Source organism: Mustela putorius, unplaced genomic scaffold, assembly GCF_011764305.1.
Source record: "Mustela putorius furo isolate JIRA1106 unplaced genomic scaffold, ASM1176430v1.1 tig00003869_pilon_pilon_pilon, whole genome shotgun sequence".
Taxonomy (NCBI): Eukaryota; Metazoa; Chordata; class Mammalia; order Carnivora; family Mustelidae; genus Mustela; species Mustela putorius.
In genome coordinates, this window is record NW_025422021.1 from 32185805 (window position 1) to 32198315 (window position 12511).

The following is a 12511-nucleotide window of genomic DNA, read 5'->3' on the forward strand; positions in this document are numbered from 1 at the left end:
GCGGTCATTTTCATGATGGACTGGTTAGGGTTCTCTGACTATAAGCAATGGGCAAAAAAAAGGGATTCTGAATAATTTAATCAAGAACAGGAATCTGTCACATCATTCGAGGAGGAGGTGACAGAAGCCTCAGAGGAGCCTCGGACCAGGGTCAGTAGGAGGTTTTCCGTAGTTACCACAGTTGCAGTTTGTTTCCACTTTCTGATGGTGAGAGATCACAGGCAAGTGTGTAAGAATTCACCCATGATTCCTCCACACCGAAGCAACACCTGCTGCTGGGTGTTCTCGTGCTTGTCTCCAGGTGGTGGTGCTCCATAGAGGAGACTGGCCTTGGGGAGAGGGTTTGGTGAACTTGCCGGTGCGTGTCCCGTACCTGGTCCTGAGGACAGTGCCACCTGAGGCGGTCAGAGGGAGCTCCTCAGGGGGGGGGAGGGAGATGGCCATCTTCTGTCATGGATGGAGTAGGGAGCAGCCTTGGTCGCAGTGTGACAGGGATTTGTGAGTGACTTGGGGACATTCCTGGCTGTAACAGCAGCGCAGAGAAGAGGACACACAGCTGTAGAGTGGGCAGAGGGCAGAGAAAAACATCAGCGAGACAGGTCTGAGCCTTACTGAGTGTTGGCTTCTGGTGCCAGCATTGTGGTTGATTTGAAACACTTAGCTATGATGAGCACGGATTACTTTTATAGTCAGAAACTGGAGTTAAAAAGGGAGGGCGGTAATTATGAAGATGGAAACACAGGGATGGGGGGGTGGGGAGGGGCCTGCACATTGTGCAGCAGCTTGTGCAGAAGCCAAGTGTGGCCTGTGGGACCGCAGCCCCACGCAGTATAGATGTGTGGGCGAGGGGCCTGGCCGCGTGTGGTGGGGGTGGCCTGGGGCTCCCGGTTGGTGGTGCTGGTGCCAAGGCTGAGAACCGCTGCTCTGTGACGTGTCTTCACACCTGTTAACGAACAAAACCCTCACGTGGTTTGTGTCAGCAGAACGGATTCCACCCAGGACGGCTTTTCTGCCCGCAGTGCATCAATGTGAACACCCACGTAGTTTCCCTAGTTAGATATTGCTGTCCACGAGAGCCCTCACCCCCTCACTGACCCTGCTCTTCCTTCTCTAACCACGCAGGTCACCCCCTGAGAGCCCACAGAAGAGCCCTGCCTGCCTCGTGGATGACTCGGCCTGTGAGACGTGGTCAGCACGACGGGGAGTTTTCACGGCTGTGCGCCAACACTTGCTGCGGCTCTACTTGTATGTGTCCGCGCAACGTGGGGGCTCTTTGGAGCTGTCGTTTATGTGGAAGTTGTGAGCCGTTTTGAACTGCTTGAAGGAGTAGACGCTAGCAATGAGCTCCCAAAGCCGTCCAGGTAAGGTGACCCCGTCCTTCTCTTGTGGACGGCCAGGCTCTCCCTTTAGGAGATGAGATCGTGTGACTGCGCTGGCCCGCAGCATGGCTGTGGTCAGTGCGTGCCTGCCCAGTGCAGAGCAGATCGCGGGCTCTTCGTCTCAGGGGTTCAGGGTCGTGTCTTTGGCTCTGATTTGCACGCATACAGATGGCGTATGGTTTCCATTGATGCTGGGAGAGGAGACTTGTACTTAGCAAGGTGATGTTTAGGTTCATCTCTGATTTGTTGAGTTAATTCCTTGTTTTTGAGGGGACTTTGCGGGGTGGGAGTGCTGCTGTGATGGGGCCCCTGGGCTTAGTCTGGGAGGCAGCACCCGGTCTACACCTGCCTCGGTGGCCCCAGGACTCGCTCCTCAGGTCACGCTTTGTAAAGGCACAGCAGAGATCCTGGCATGCACGTAGTCTTCCTAGTGCCCTGAGAATCTCAGACGTGGAGGGAAGAAGTGATGTGTCTCAGGTTATAGAGCTAAGTGGCCAGATGGATTAGCAACCACGTTTGTGGAGCTCTTAGCTTTAGAAGGGTGTCACAGGCACCTGCATTCATCCTCTTGCAGAACCACAGTGCGGATACCTGGTTAAAGCCTGGTGGACTGCCTTGACCTGTCCAACAGGACCGGCCTCCCGCAGAGCCAGCCCTGTCCACCCAGCTGCGGCCTCTTCCAGGGCAACGTGGGCTTGAAGGGCACTTGGATAGCGGGTCTGTCCTGCATTCACGCAGTGGGGGGAGGCAAGGGCTTACCCAGTCAGAGGCGGTGCGTCCCTGTGGCACCCATGTCTCTGAGCGAGCCTCAGGCCTGGCCTGGTGGAGTGGAGCCAGAGGTTTAGGGTCTGGGTCTCTCCCTTTGGGATTGCTCCAGAACATTCTCACGCCTTCCTTTGGCTCTGATCAGAGTTGTCAGAAGCTCCAGAGAGCAGGATTCCCAGCTATATTTAGATATGAAAGCTTTATTGATGTAAATCGTTCATGTATTGATTGATACAAAGCATAAAACAGAGTTAAGCCGTCTGAATTGAAGTGTGTAAAAGAGACACCGGGTGGTGCCCAGCTTTCCCTTCAACTCAGAGCGCACTGCTGCAGTCTTGAGGGTGTGCTTGTTCCTATGAGTGAACATGGAGGGGCATGCGTGCAAACACTCGAATAGAGTGGGGTCATTCCATATGTGGGGTTCTGTGTTCTCCTTTTTTCCCCATTGTAATGTATCATGAGCATCTTTTGATGTCTGCACATACACAAGCGTCATTTACTCTCCATAGCTTATCCATGGGTGCTTGTGTGGTTAGGGTAACAAACCCAAATCGGCATCCCACAGTTACTGCATGTGTGTTTGTCCATACGCTTCTGCACGTATCTCCATGGGCCCAATTCCAGGAAGTAGAATTGCTAGGTTGGAGGACGTGAAGGTCAGGTCCGCTCTCCTGTTGCTTCAGAAACAGTCTCAACTTACCTTCTTAGTTAAGGTTCACGAGTGCCCAGAATTTTCTCCCTTTGCCCCAATGCTGGGGTAGATGCGGTCCATTTCATTGTTGTCAGTATGTGAGAGAAAAACGATTGTTTGAATTTACATAACTATGTACACGGGGTGCACGTTTTTGTACAGATAGTCAAATCTAGTCCATGCCGCCCATGCATTTGGAGAGAAAGAATGCTCTTTTGTTCCTGTTTCCATGTCTCAGGAGATCTGTATGTGCACTCAGTTTCCTTGTTCACACATACCGTGCACTTACACTCATGTCATCTTCTCTGTGTTGTTTACACACTAACTTCACTGACTCATGGAAATCAGTGTAGCTTTACTCTGTTTTGTGCTCAATTTCTACAAAAATGTGCAATATTTTTTTCATGTTACTGACCATTTTCTGCTTTGTAATTTTCAGTGTGTTTTCTTTTGCACTTAAAGATTGATGGCCATATCTCTTGGTAGCTCAGTCCTCTGAATAAAATATACACTATTTTTCTTTCCTTAATGTGTTTTGCCCCAAAGTTTATTATGTCTATTAAAAGCCTGTCCTTGGTTTCTTTAGCTTATCAGCCTGTCTCTACACACTCACCTTAACCTTCCAGGTTGTTCTCCTGAGAGCCTTGGCCTCTTATATGGGGAGTTTGTGCACTGATGGTTATTGGAGTCGTGGTCCTGTCTGACCGTGTGTTGTTCCCCCCACACTGACCCCCTCACCCCTTGCCGTCAGTGTCCCTGTCTCTCTCGGTGGGTGGGGGTCTCTGGAGACTGGGAGCAGGCCCAGGGCTGCCGCTGCCCTTCAGGCTGGAGCCTCGTCCCTCCTGGGTCAGTGTGGATGTGTACCGTGGTATGTGGTGGGCCTGAAGCCCCCGGGCGTTCCCTCTTCTCCAAGCCTACGGGTCTTCTCAGGAACCTGCCCTCCCCCCAGTGCAGCCCTGCACACATGGGCACACCGGTGGCCCCGTGGTAGGCTGTGAGTTGGGCCACGCCGTGGCTGCCTTTCCTTCCTGAGGCTGTGGCCCGCCCGGGTGATGTTCTGCTCCTAGCGCTTGGCTTTCCATCATGTCGATCCCTTGGGATTTGTATTTTCTAGGAGGTTCCCCTGAGTTTCTGTCTGTTGACACTGCCATCTTCCCATTGTCTAGCTTTACCATACATCCATTTGAATTTGTATTTATGTCATTTTTCGTGGCCTTCTGGGAAGAAGGGAAACACTAGTTGTGCGGTTTGCTCTTTGGAATGGAAAACTTGTAGGTGTCCTTCATCACTTTTCTTGAGCCTGAGGGGACAAGTTCTGTCTGTGCGCTCACACGGCTCACTTGTGCCCTTTCTAGTGTCCCTGGCTGGGTGCCTGCCTTCCCCCGTCCCCTGGCTGTCCCTGCTCTGCTGTGCTCCTGTGTGGCTGTGTGGTGTGCCCCACCAGGCTGGGGAGAGCCCAGCCCCATGTGGTCCCTCCTCTCACATTTGGCTGTGTCTGTTGGCTTTGCCCTGATGATAAAATGTCGTTTTTGTTTGATACGTATAATTTTTCTCTTCCCTGTTTTTCTTTAAAACTCCCGCTGGTGTTGGGTGAGGTATGTGGTATGATTTTATTGCTGTGCTTTCTGAACTTTGCCAGAGCCAGGCCCTGGTTCTCTGACGTAAAACTGTTAGCTGTTGGGATTTTATGGCTCTGAGTAACTATTCCTAATGATGAGCAGCAGCCTGGGGAAAGGCCTGGGCGATCCAGCCTGCTAGAACTCCTCTTTGATAGTGAGAAGAATGAGAGCAGGTTCTGAAAACATTAGGCTTCTCGCCTAATGCAGTGCTCTACACCTCTCCCCACTGGGGATGTGCCCGAACAGGTCAGGATGGCCTGATTGGGACATAGGGCATCTGCTCTGGAGGTGAGTCCTGGGCGCAGGACTAATCCTAGCAGGACAAGCAAAGGCTCCCTTCTTCCTCCGCCCTCCTTGTAAATCCCAGGGAGTCCGCAGTGGGGTCTCGAGGACGCGTGTGTGGTCTCCCAAACTGTGCTCTTGCTAGAAAACCGGTTGAGCTGGCCTGCAGTGGAGTCACTCGAGTGTCCTGTCTCTCCCTGTATCTTTCTTTGTGAGGGTGTATGGTATGGGGTTAAAAGCAGGAGAACTATTTTGGGGAAAACTTTGTGTATTTAAGATCAGTGTTTTAATTTGGACCATTCTTTGATTTCTTAATATTTTGTTCAGTGTGAAATACCCCATCCACATAAAAGCAGCTGGGAAGACTATGTTAACAATAACTTAGTGATTAGTGAGTTTCGACATAGTCTGATTTCTTCAAACTGTCGTCAAATTTGAATTCTGAACGTCTCCCGGGACAAGGCCATGCCTCAGGCTGGTCTGAGTTGGGGCTCTGGGCTTCCTTCCTCTGTGCACTCTGCTTTCTCTCTGTTTGAACCTAAGTCTGTTTGTTTCAGCCAGTTTGGCTGCCAAGGCTCTTAGGTTTTAATATAGAAATTATCTCAGAAAGGAACATTTGTATGTCATTGAAATCATGCTTTGCCATGATTGAATGTCTCAGGAATATTCCAGAGTTTTAAGGGTAGGAAATGCGTTTTGAGGACATGTCATCAACACAGGGAAGACATTGGTTTGGAGCTGCTGGTGACAGGTGGGCCGTGGACCCTGAGCAAAGGCCTGGGCCTCAAGTGGCAGATGGAGAGCTGGGGAGCTGGGAGTGGCCTTGCATGAGGCCTGGAGGAGGGGTGCTGGGAGTCCCGCAGCTTAGGTGAGGGGACACAGCCTTAGTTTTTGGCTGCCAGAGGATGGGAGCAGCCGGTGACAGCTGGAGGAGAGTGCTTCAGGACCTTCTGGAAAAGTGTGAGGGAGCCCCCAGTGGCTGATGAACTCGGGGGGAGTTCTGGGCAGGGGCAGCAAGACTGAGCCCCGAGGACACGCGCTGGGGGGCATGGGAGGAGTCAGACCCGTTCCTGATGCCCAGCCGAATGCAGATATTTCAGGGCGGGTGGCAGGAATTGCCTTACTGGTCCCAGCCGAGGTTCAGATGAGAGACACTGCACATCTTGCACTGGCCTGCCTTCTACAGGAAAGCTTTCCAGAGACCCTGGTGCGGCTCCCGTCTGCAGTGGTGGTCTGCCAGGCGTTCTTGGAGCACCCGGCACAAGAACATTCGCAGCTCCCAAACTGCCACCATCCCCGGTCCCTCATGCTATCATTATCTGGGATCTCAATCAGTCAAGGTTTGTTCTGGAAATGATGGAGACATAACGACTTCTTTTTCAACCCACTTTTTTTTTTCTCTTTTTTTTAATCCTCAAATTGTGTTTTGTCTTTTAAAAATCACGAATACTCAGTCGTTATGAAGAGCTTGGAAAATTCACTGTCAATGGAGCATTGATGGTTTGTTTTGGCAATTCGCTGAAAATTCTTATACAGTATGTGGAACATTTGCATTTATGTCCTTTTTTTCAAAGCCACCATTGTAGAAATGCAAATTTCGGAGTTCTGAGATGCTGAATGTTGGATGATTAATGATATTGAAATTTAAGAATGAACTTGCGGTATGTATTTGACATAGAAAACCCAGCACGAGAATGATTAGACGCCATTGAGTGCAGCGCGGCAAGTGGAACAGAAAGGCTGTCCTTGAGGCGCCCGGCGGCAGCGGGCAGGTCTGGTGCGGACAGGTGTGGAGATGTGTGGCCACCTCCACATGCTGGGCTGGGCTCTGCATTACTGTAGACGTTACTTACAATAGTGACAGATCCAAGTCAGTTTCTCCCATACTCTGAGTCAAGATGTGCCGCGCTTTTGGGACGCTGGAGCAAACAGCTTGTTCATTCTGAGTTGTGCTTTGCACCTGTCCCATTTGTGTGGTATGGTGACCCTTTAAAGCGAGCTAGCACACATGATTCTTGTTTTGTAGATAAGGAAGCTGGGATGTACTGCTGCGGGGGGCTGAGCTTCATGTCAGGTGGCTCACTGGAGAATTGGTTCCCTGCCCTTAAGGGGCATGTGCCCTGAGCTGGTGGACATTGGGTGCACTGGGCTGGGTCAGGAGGCGATCCAGCTGACTTGCATGGAGCTTCCAGGTTGTGTGGTGTGTGGTTCAGGTAATGAGAGGAGGTGGGTGGGGGCGCTGGAAGGGGAGCAGGTTGGAAAGCAGGGAAGGAGCTTACCTGCCCAGATCAGGCACCAGGGGGGTGGCCCAAGGGCCTGGAGGTGAGAGCTTGGTGCGGTGGAGGGAGGACACTAGGAGCCGTAGGGTATGGAGTAGGAGGGGTGACATGGTCCTAATTCCCTTGGTTCCAAGACCCCTGCAGGGGCCAACAAGTCTCCTGCCCCTTCTCGCTGTGACACACACTTTGTGTTCTATTAGTTTAAATGAGTGTGGCTTTGCTGTGGTAGAAGTTGGCTTTGGTGCTGCTTGCATTGTGACTTGAGATATTTCTGGACTTAGGCTGAACTTCTCTCCGCCAGTCCTTGGAGACTGGGACTGGATGGTAGGCTGACTGGGTGGCTGGCAGGCCTGGTTAATTTGGGAGTTCGAGTTGAAACTTTTCATTTTACTTCTACTTAAGAGCTTTTTATTTGCTTATTTCATGAGAACATGATAAAAAGTAGTCAATCTTAGAAAAATAGCAATTAAGAAAAATTCAGATCTAAAAAATCAAACTTTTAGAAGCCTATCTGGCTTTGTGTTTTTAAATTGGTTTGCTCTTAGCCACTTAATCAGGAAGATACTGGGCATATTGGCCTTTAAGGAGTGGTAAGAGCAGTGTAGATGAAAAGAAGCCTTCTGTTAGTTCCATAGTGGCCCCTCCCTTCATTCCCCTTTTTAGAACACAAATAGAAGAGATAAATTCTGCCTCTTGCACATGCACATCGAGCGCAGCAGCTGACGGGAGCCTGGTCCTGGATGAGCAGCCCACGCAGGGTGGCAAGCAAGGAGGCTGCTCCCCAGGAGGGCTGCGTGGGGTTTGTGGCTTGGGTCATCTCTTAGGGTCGTAAACCCAGACATTCTAGGGTGCCCTTTGTCCTATTGGACTTCAGGTTCCCTGTCACCCTTGGTCCTTATCACCCCTCCCCAGCCTAGCATTCCTGCTGCTGTCCCTTGAATGCAATGATCCTGACTTGGAACTGTAACGTTCCATGCTTTGGGGTTTTAATGTGAAAAACAATGTGCCGTATTGCCACCATTTCCTCACTTTTGCTAATACTGTTTCCTTTTGAAAGGTAGTAGGTGAGGCTTGTTAAAATGTGATACAGTTTTTAAAATAAAATACATAGCTGTCTTATATCTAATTGTTCCATTTCAAAGAGCATTTGTAAAGAAGTATGGAAGGTTGGTTAAGTGCCGTGGTTAAGGTTAAGTGCCGTGATGTTAAGTATGCAATCGTCTCCGATGGGGGAGTGTTTTCTATATCAAACTACCTTCCATGGCCCCGAGGAGCACCAGCGCTCAGTGCCTGCTGTCCAAGTTGAGGATTCATTGTCCTTGGTGAACCTTTCCTGGGGCATGCTTGAAGTGGGCGGCCGTTCACTTTTGAAACGTTGAAACTCTTAGGCCATGTTTTAGAAGGTCGCTCCTTTAAGACCTGGTTGTTGAGGGCCAAAGCCAAGAGGAAACCTTGCGTTTTAAGAGCTGGATTCTACTGTGGTCTGTTTGTATTCCTGGCAAAGATTTATTCCTTTCGAAATGCATGCAAATTCTCCTAGGAAATCCTTTGTAGAAACTGGATGTGGACTATAACCGGGTTTCTCATTGACTTGTTGGTTCGGTGGGATCTATGAAATGCTGTTGCAGTTCTAGAGAATTCCACGTGGTCTGCTGTCAGCTCCCTGAGGTTTTCTAGACTCTGTATGAAGAGCCCTTTCTAACCCACTCATACCTGCTTCGGTGTGCATGTGTGGAGCAGAAATTCTCCCTTCAGAATCGAACGGCATGTGCAGAGTTCTTGGTGCTCCTCATGTTCACATTGATTTGACCCAAACCAGGGACTGACTGGCTGATTCTTAAGGCCCCATCTCCCCACCATGGTCTGACATGCAGAAGGCAAACCTGCTTGCCGTTCTTTTGTGCTCCAAGAGCTGCATGGCCCAGCACTGTCTTTGCCCAGATGCCTGTTGCGTCCACATGGCTGTACAGGGGAAGCGCTCTTCACCCCAGTCCCCTGCGTGCCCCCCACCGCCCCGGCTGCTCTAGTGTAATCATACACACAGCATCAGGGAAATGGAGCAAGGCAGGCTAATGGATTTTTTTCATCGGTACTGGTAGACAGAAAGAGTTTTTAGAAAGTTTGAGAAAGTAGTGGGGGAACAGGGGACATGGGAAGCAGAGGTTTTCATCGGGAATGATCCAGCTGTCCATCTGCTCTTTCATCTTTCTGTGGTTTGGTCCCTTCTTTCCTCCTCAGCCTTCAGGTGCTCTTTGTACAACATTGTTTCTTCTAAGCAGTAGAGAAGGGTGGGTGGGACTGCGTCCACAGGAGCAGGTGAGAGGCACAGGTCAGCCTCTTTGGCCAGTCTGGCCCTGATTCCTGGAAGGGCTGGGGGTGTCCTTGTGAGGGAGTGGTAGCTCCTGGCAGGTGACAAGTCATCCTGGATGGCTGTGGAGACTGTGCTGGCTCAGCTGTGTTGGAGAAGAAGACACTGGCGGGGGGGGTCAGGGGGTTTCATCACGCTCGCAGGTTCCCAGCCTCTTGTGGCCCACTGTGGTGAATCCATGCTCAGTTGGCGGGTGCCCCTGTTGAGGTCAGGCTCATGCGTCCTGGTGGCCCTGGTTGGGTGTAGACGTGCCTTTCTTTGCTCTTGGTTGGGCTTTCCCTGAACTCTCCAAGAGTCCATAGGACTTGATATAGGAGAACCACCCGCCAGGTTGTTTGTGTTTGTAAGTGTTCTCCTGTCTTCTGGTTGCTCATGGCTCTGGTTGTGTGTGGATCTGGTAGACCAGTTGGCTGCAGCTCCTAAGGAGGCAGCATTTGTAATCCTTTCCCGGGAGATCTCAGGGCCTCTGGGCTGTGTGTGTATGTGTGTGTGAGAGACTGTGTGTGTGTGTGTGTCTGGGCCATGTGCATGTGTGTGAGACTGTGTGTGTGTGTGTGCGTGTGTGTGAGAGAGAGAGAGAGACGCTAGGTGATGAGCCTGCCTTGGCTGAGGGATGATATCTCAGACATCAGGACCACCTGTGAGAAGAAGTGAGCCGTTTGTGTCTTTCTCAATGTGCTTAAATTGCCTGAAAGAACATCATTTTAGCATTTCTCAACAATCTCCAGTTGTGAAATATTTGGGCTTCCACTGGGGGATGGGCTGGGGGAGGGGCTGGGTGAACCCCAGGCCAGAGGCAGCTCTCTGTGCCAGCCTGTGCCACCTCTGCTGGAGGAGCATCCGGGGGGTTTGTTGGCCTGGCCTGCTTGTACCCTGATTGGGGGGAGGGTGGGGCACAAGGCCTTGGACCAGGCCTGGCCCTTCCAAGGGCCCCCCGCTTTGGGTTTGCCTCCAGGCCAGTGCCTGCGTTGTGGTTTCAGAGACGGTGGTGATATGGTGATATGGTGGCTAGGGGGGTGATCTCATTCTCTCTTCCCAGAGAGGCCTCCACCACAGCCCAGGGGAGGCAGGTTCCAAGTAGGGCCGTCCTGTGTTTACAGTCAAAACCAGACCCTTTTACAGCAGGAGGGGCATGGGGGTTCAGTATCACGTGGGCCTGGCCTGCCACACCTGGTCTGATGGCCATCCTCACTCTTAACCTGCTGAAGTTTGGATCCAAGGGGCATCTGGTGCTCACCTGCATGGGAGTGGACAGGGAGCTCCGTGCGTGAGCTCCTGCACTCCTTTTGAGACGTTGCTTGAAATCGCTAACTGAGATAACATCTTTACCATTGTTTTCTATAAAGCCGGCTTCTGTATTTTCTGATTTTATGTAAACTAAAAACATAATTTTCACAGGTTTTTGTTAAATACAGGTTTCCTATGCCTTCGCAGTTTTTTGGGAAGCCTTTCAAGTCAAATCTACGCACTTGTTCTTGTTGGAAACAAAGCTCTTTTATCACGGGGAAGCGGAAACCAAGCCTGGGTAGACTTGGCGTGGGCCATGAGCTTCAGGGCGTGGGCCGTGCCCTGTGTGGCCCAAGAATCCTGCTCTAGAACCTTCCACCTGTGGCTTTTGAAATGTTCTTTGTGGCTGCGGTGGCTGCGTCTCACTTTTGCCTTGGATGCTTATGGAATCTTCGGGATCAACTGAGCTGAGACTCTCCTTGAACACACTGGTCTCTCAGTTTGGGAATGGGGACCTCGAAGGCCTTCCAGATCCTATGGCAGCTGTAGCTGAGTCAGAAAGCATAGGGGTTCACGTGCTCCTGTTTTTATATGGTCACAGTTAAATTCTGAACGTCAGCTTCTAGTTTTGGTCTTATAAGAGAACCGTGCGTAAACTTGGGGTGTGATACGTTCTCGGCAGCTCAGACAGTCCAGGCAGTTTGATGTTTGCACCTGGGAGTGGGGGGCTGTGAGCTCAGGCCCAGGAATCCCACAGATTTTTGTGTGCTCTGCCGAGATTTGAAAAGGCATCCCGTAGAAAGAGTTTCAGGTATTTCTTGAGTGAGGGAAGAGGGCCCAGATCAGGCTGAGGTTAGAGGAGAGGGTGGCTGGGAAGCTGCCTGGCCGAGCAGAGGGAGATGAGGGTGGTGAGGAGGAGAGGCCGGGCCTCTGGATGCTTCAGCTTTGGGCTGCAAGGGAGGCGCCCTGGAAGGTTGTGGAGTAGTTCGCTTGGGGATGGTGGTGGGACAGTCAGGGCTGGGGTGGACCACCCAGCTGAGGACACGCATTTCCCCCTGCTCTTTCTGGAATCCTCTCTTTTCTGTGAGCAGCTCGGTGCCGGCTACTGGGTGGGACTGAGCTGCACCTTCCTCCAAGGCCATCCCTGTGCACGGCTGGCCTCTGCTCGGACCCATTTCTGGATCTTTCTCTAAGCCAGGTCCCTGGGATTAGATCTCAGAGGGGTTCCCTCCCCTTTCCCATTTTCTTTTCCTTCCACTGGGTTAGCAGCGTATGAAACCGAACCAGCATTCTTTGTCCCTGTTGGTCCCTTGTCCCCAGTCCCGGCTGGGTCCAGGCTGTGTTGGCTCCCTTGGGGCTGGGTCTGCAGCCTGCAGCTGGACTGTTGTTGCGGAGGCCATCAGACGGGCTTGCTCACATAATGAAGATGAAGTGCTTGATCACTGCTCCTTGTCTGCCAGATTCAGGCCTCGTTCTGCTTCCCTGCTTGTGACTGTCAACAGCTCCTGGCAGTGGGAGCATGGGGCCCATGTGCGTCTGGGGCCTGGGTGTGAGGCGCACGGGTGTGGTGACTTTGGGGGACTGCTGGTGTGGCACCCAGTGGCCGTTTGGGGCCGCTGGGGGCACTGGGGGTGTGTTGGCCGTGGGCCGTGGGTGTCAAATGGGTTTGTGTGACGACAAGTGTGCTTTGTCCATGCCGTCTCCCTCCCTCTCACCTCCGTGTCCGGTAGAGAGGTGTGTCCCTGTGGACACCTGCCCTGTCCCCCAGTGCCGCCCAAGACATGGTCACGGCCGAGAGGAGCCAGAGGAGACATGACACCCCAGTGCCGGGTTGAGCATCAGCTCCATGACCGTGCGGGGTGCCGTGCAGCAGTCCAGAGGTCACAAGGAGGGGACGTGGT

The 12511-nt window shown here is 51.9% G+C and overlaps 1 protein-coding gene across 1 annotated transcript in view; it reads left to right on the forward strand.

Annotated features, from left to right (window-relative positions):
- HDAC4 (histone deacetylase 4) overlaps positions 1-12511 on the forward strand; it is a 287530-nt gene that overhangs the window by 33014 nt on the left and 242005 nt on the right. Inside the window, exon 2 of the mRNA XM_045066714.1 lies at positions 1123-1361. Within this exon, the coding sequence (XP_044922649.1) occupies positions 1340-1361 (22 nt within the window). The 5' untranslated portion in view covers positions 1123-1339. The remainder of the gene's footprint in view (positions 1-1122; positions 1362-12511) is intronic.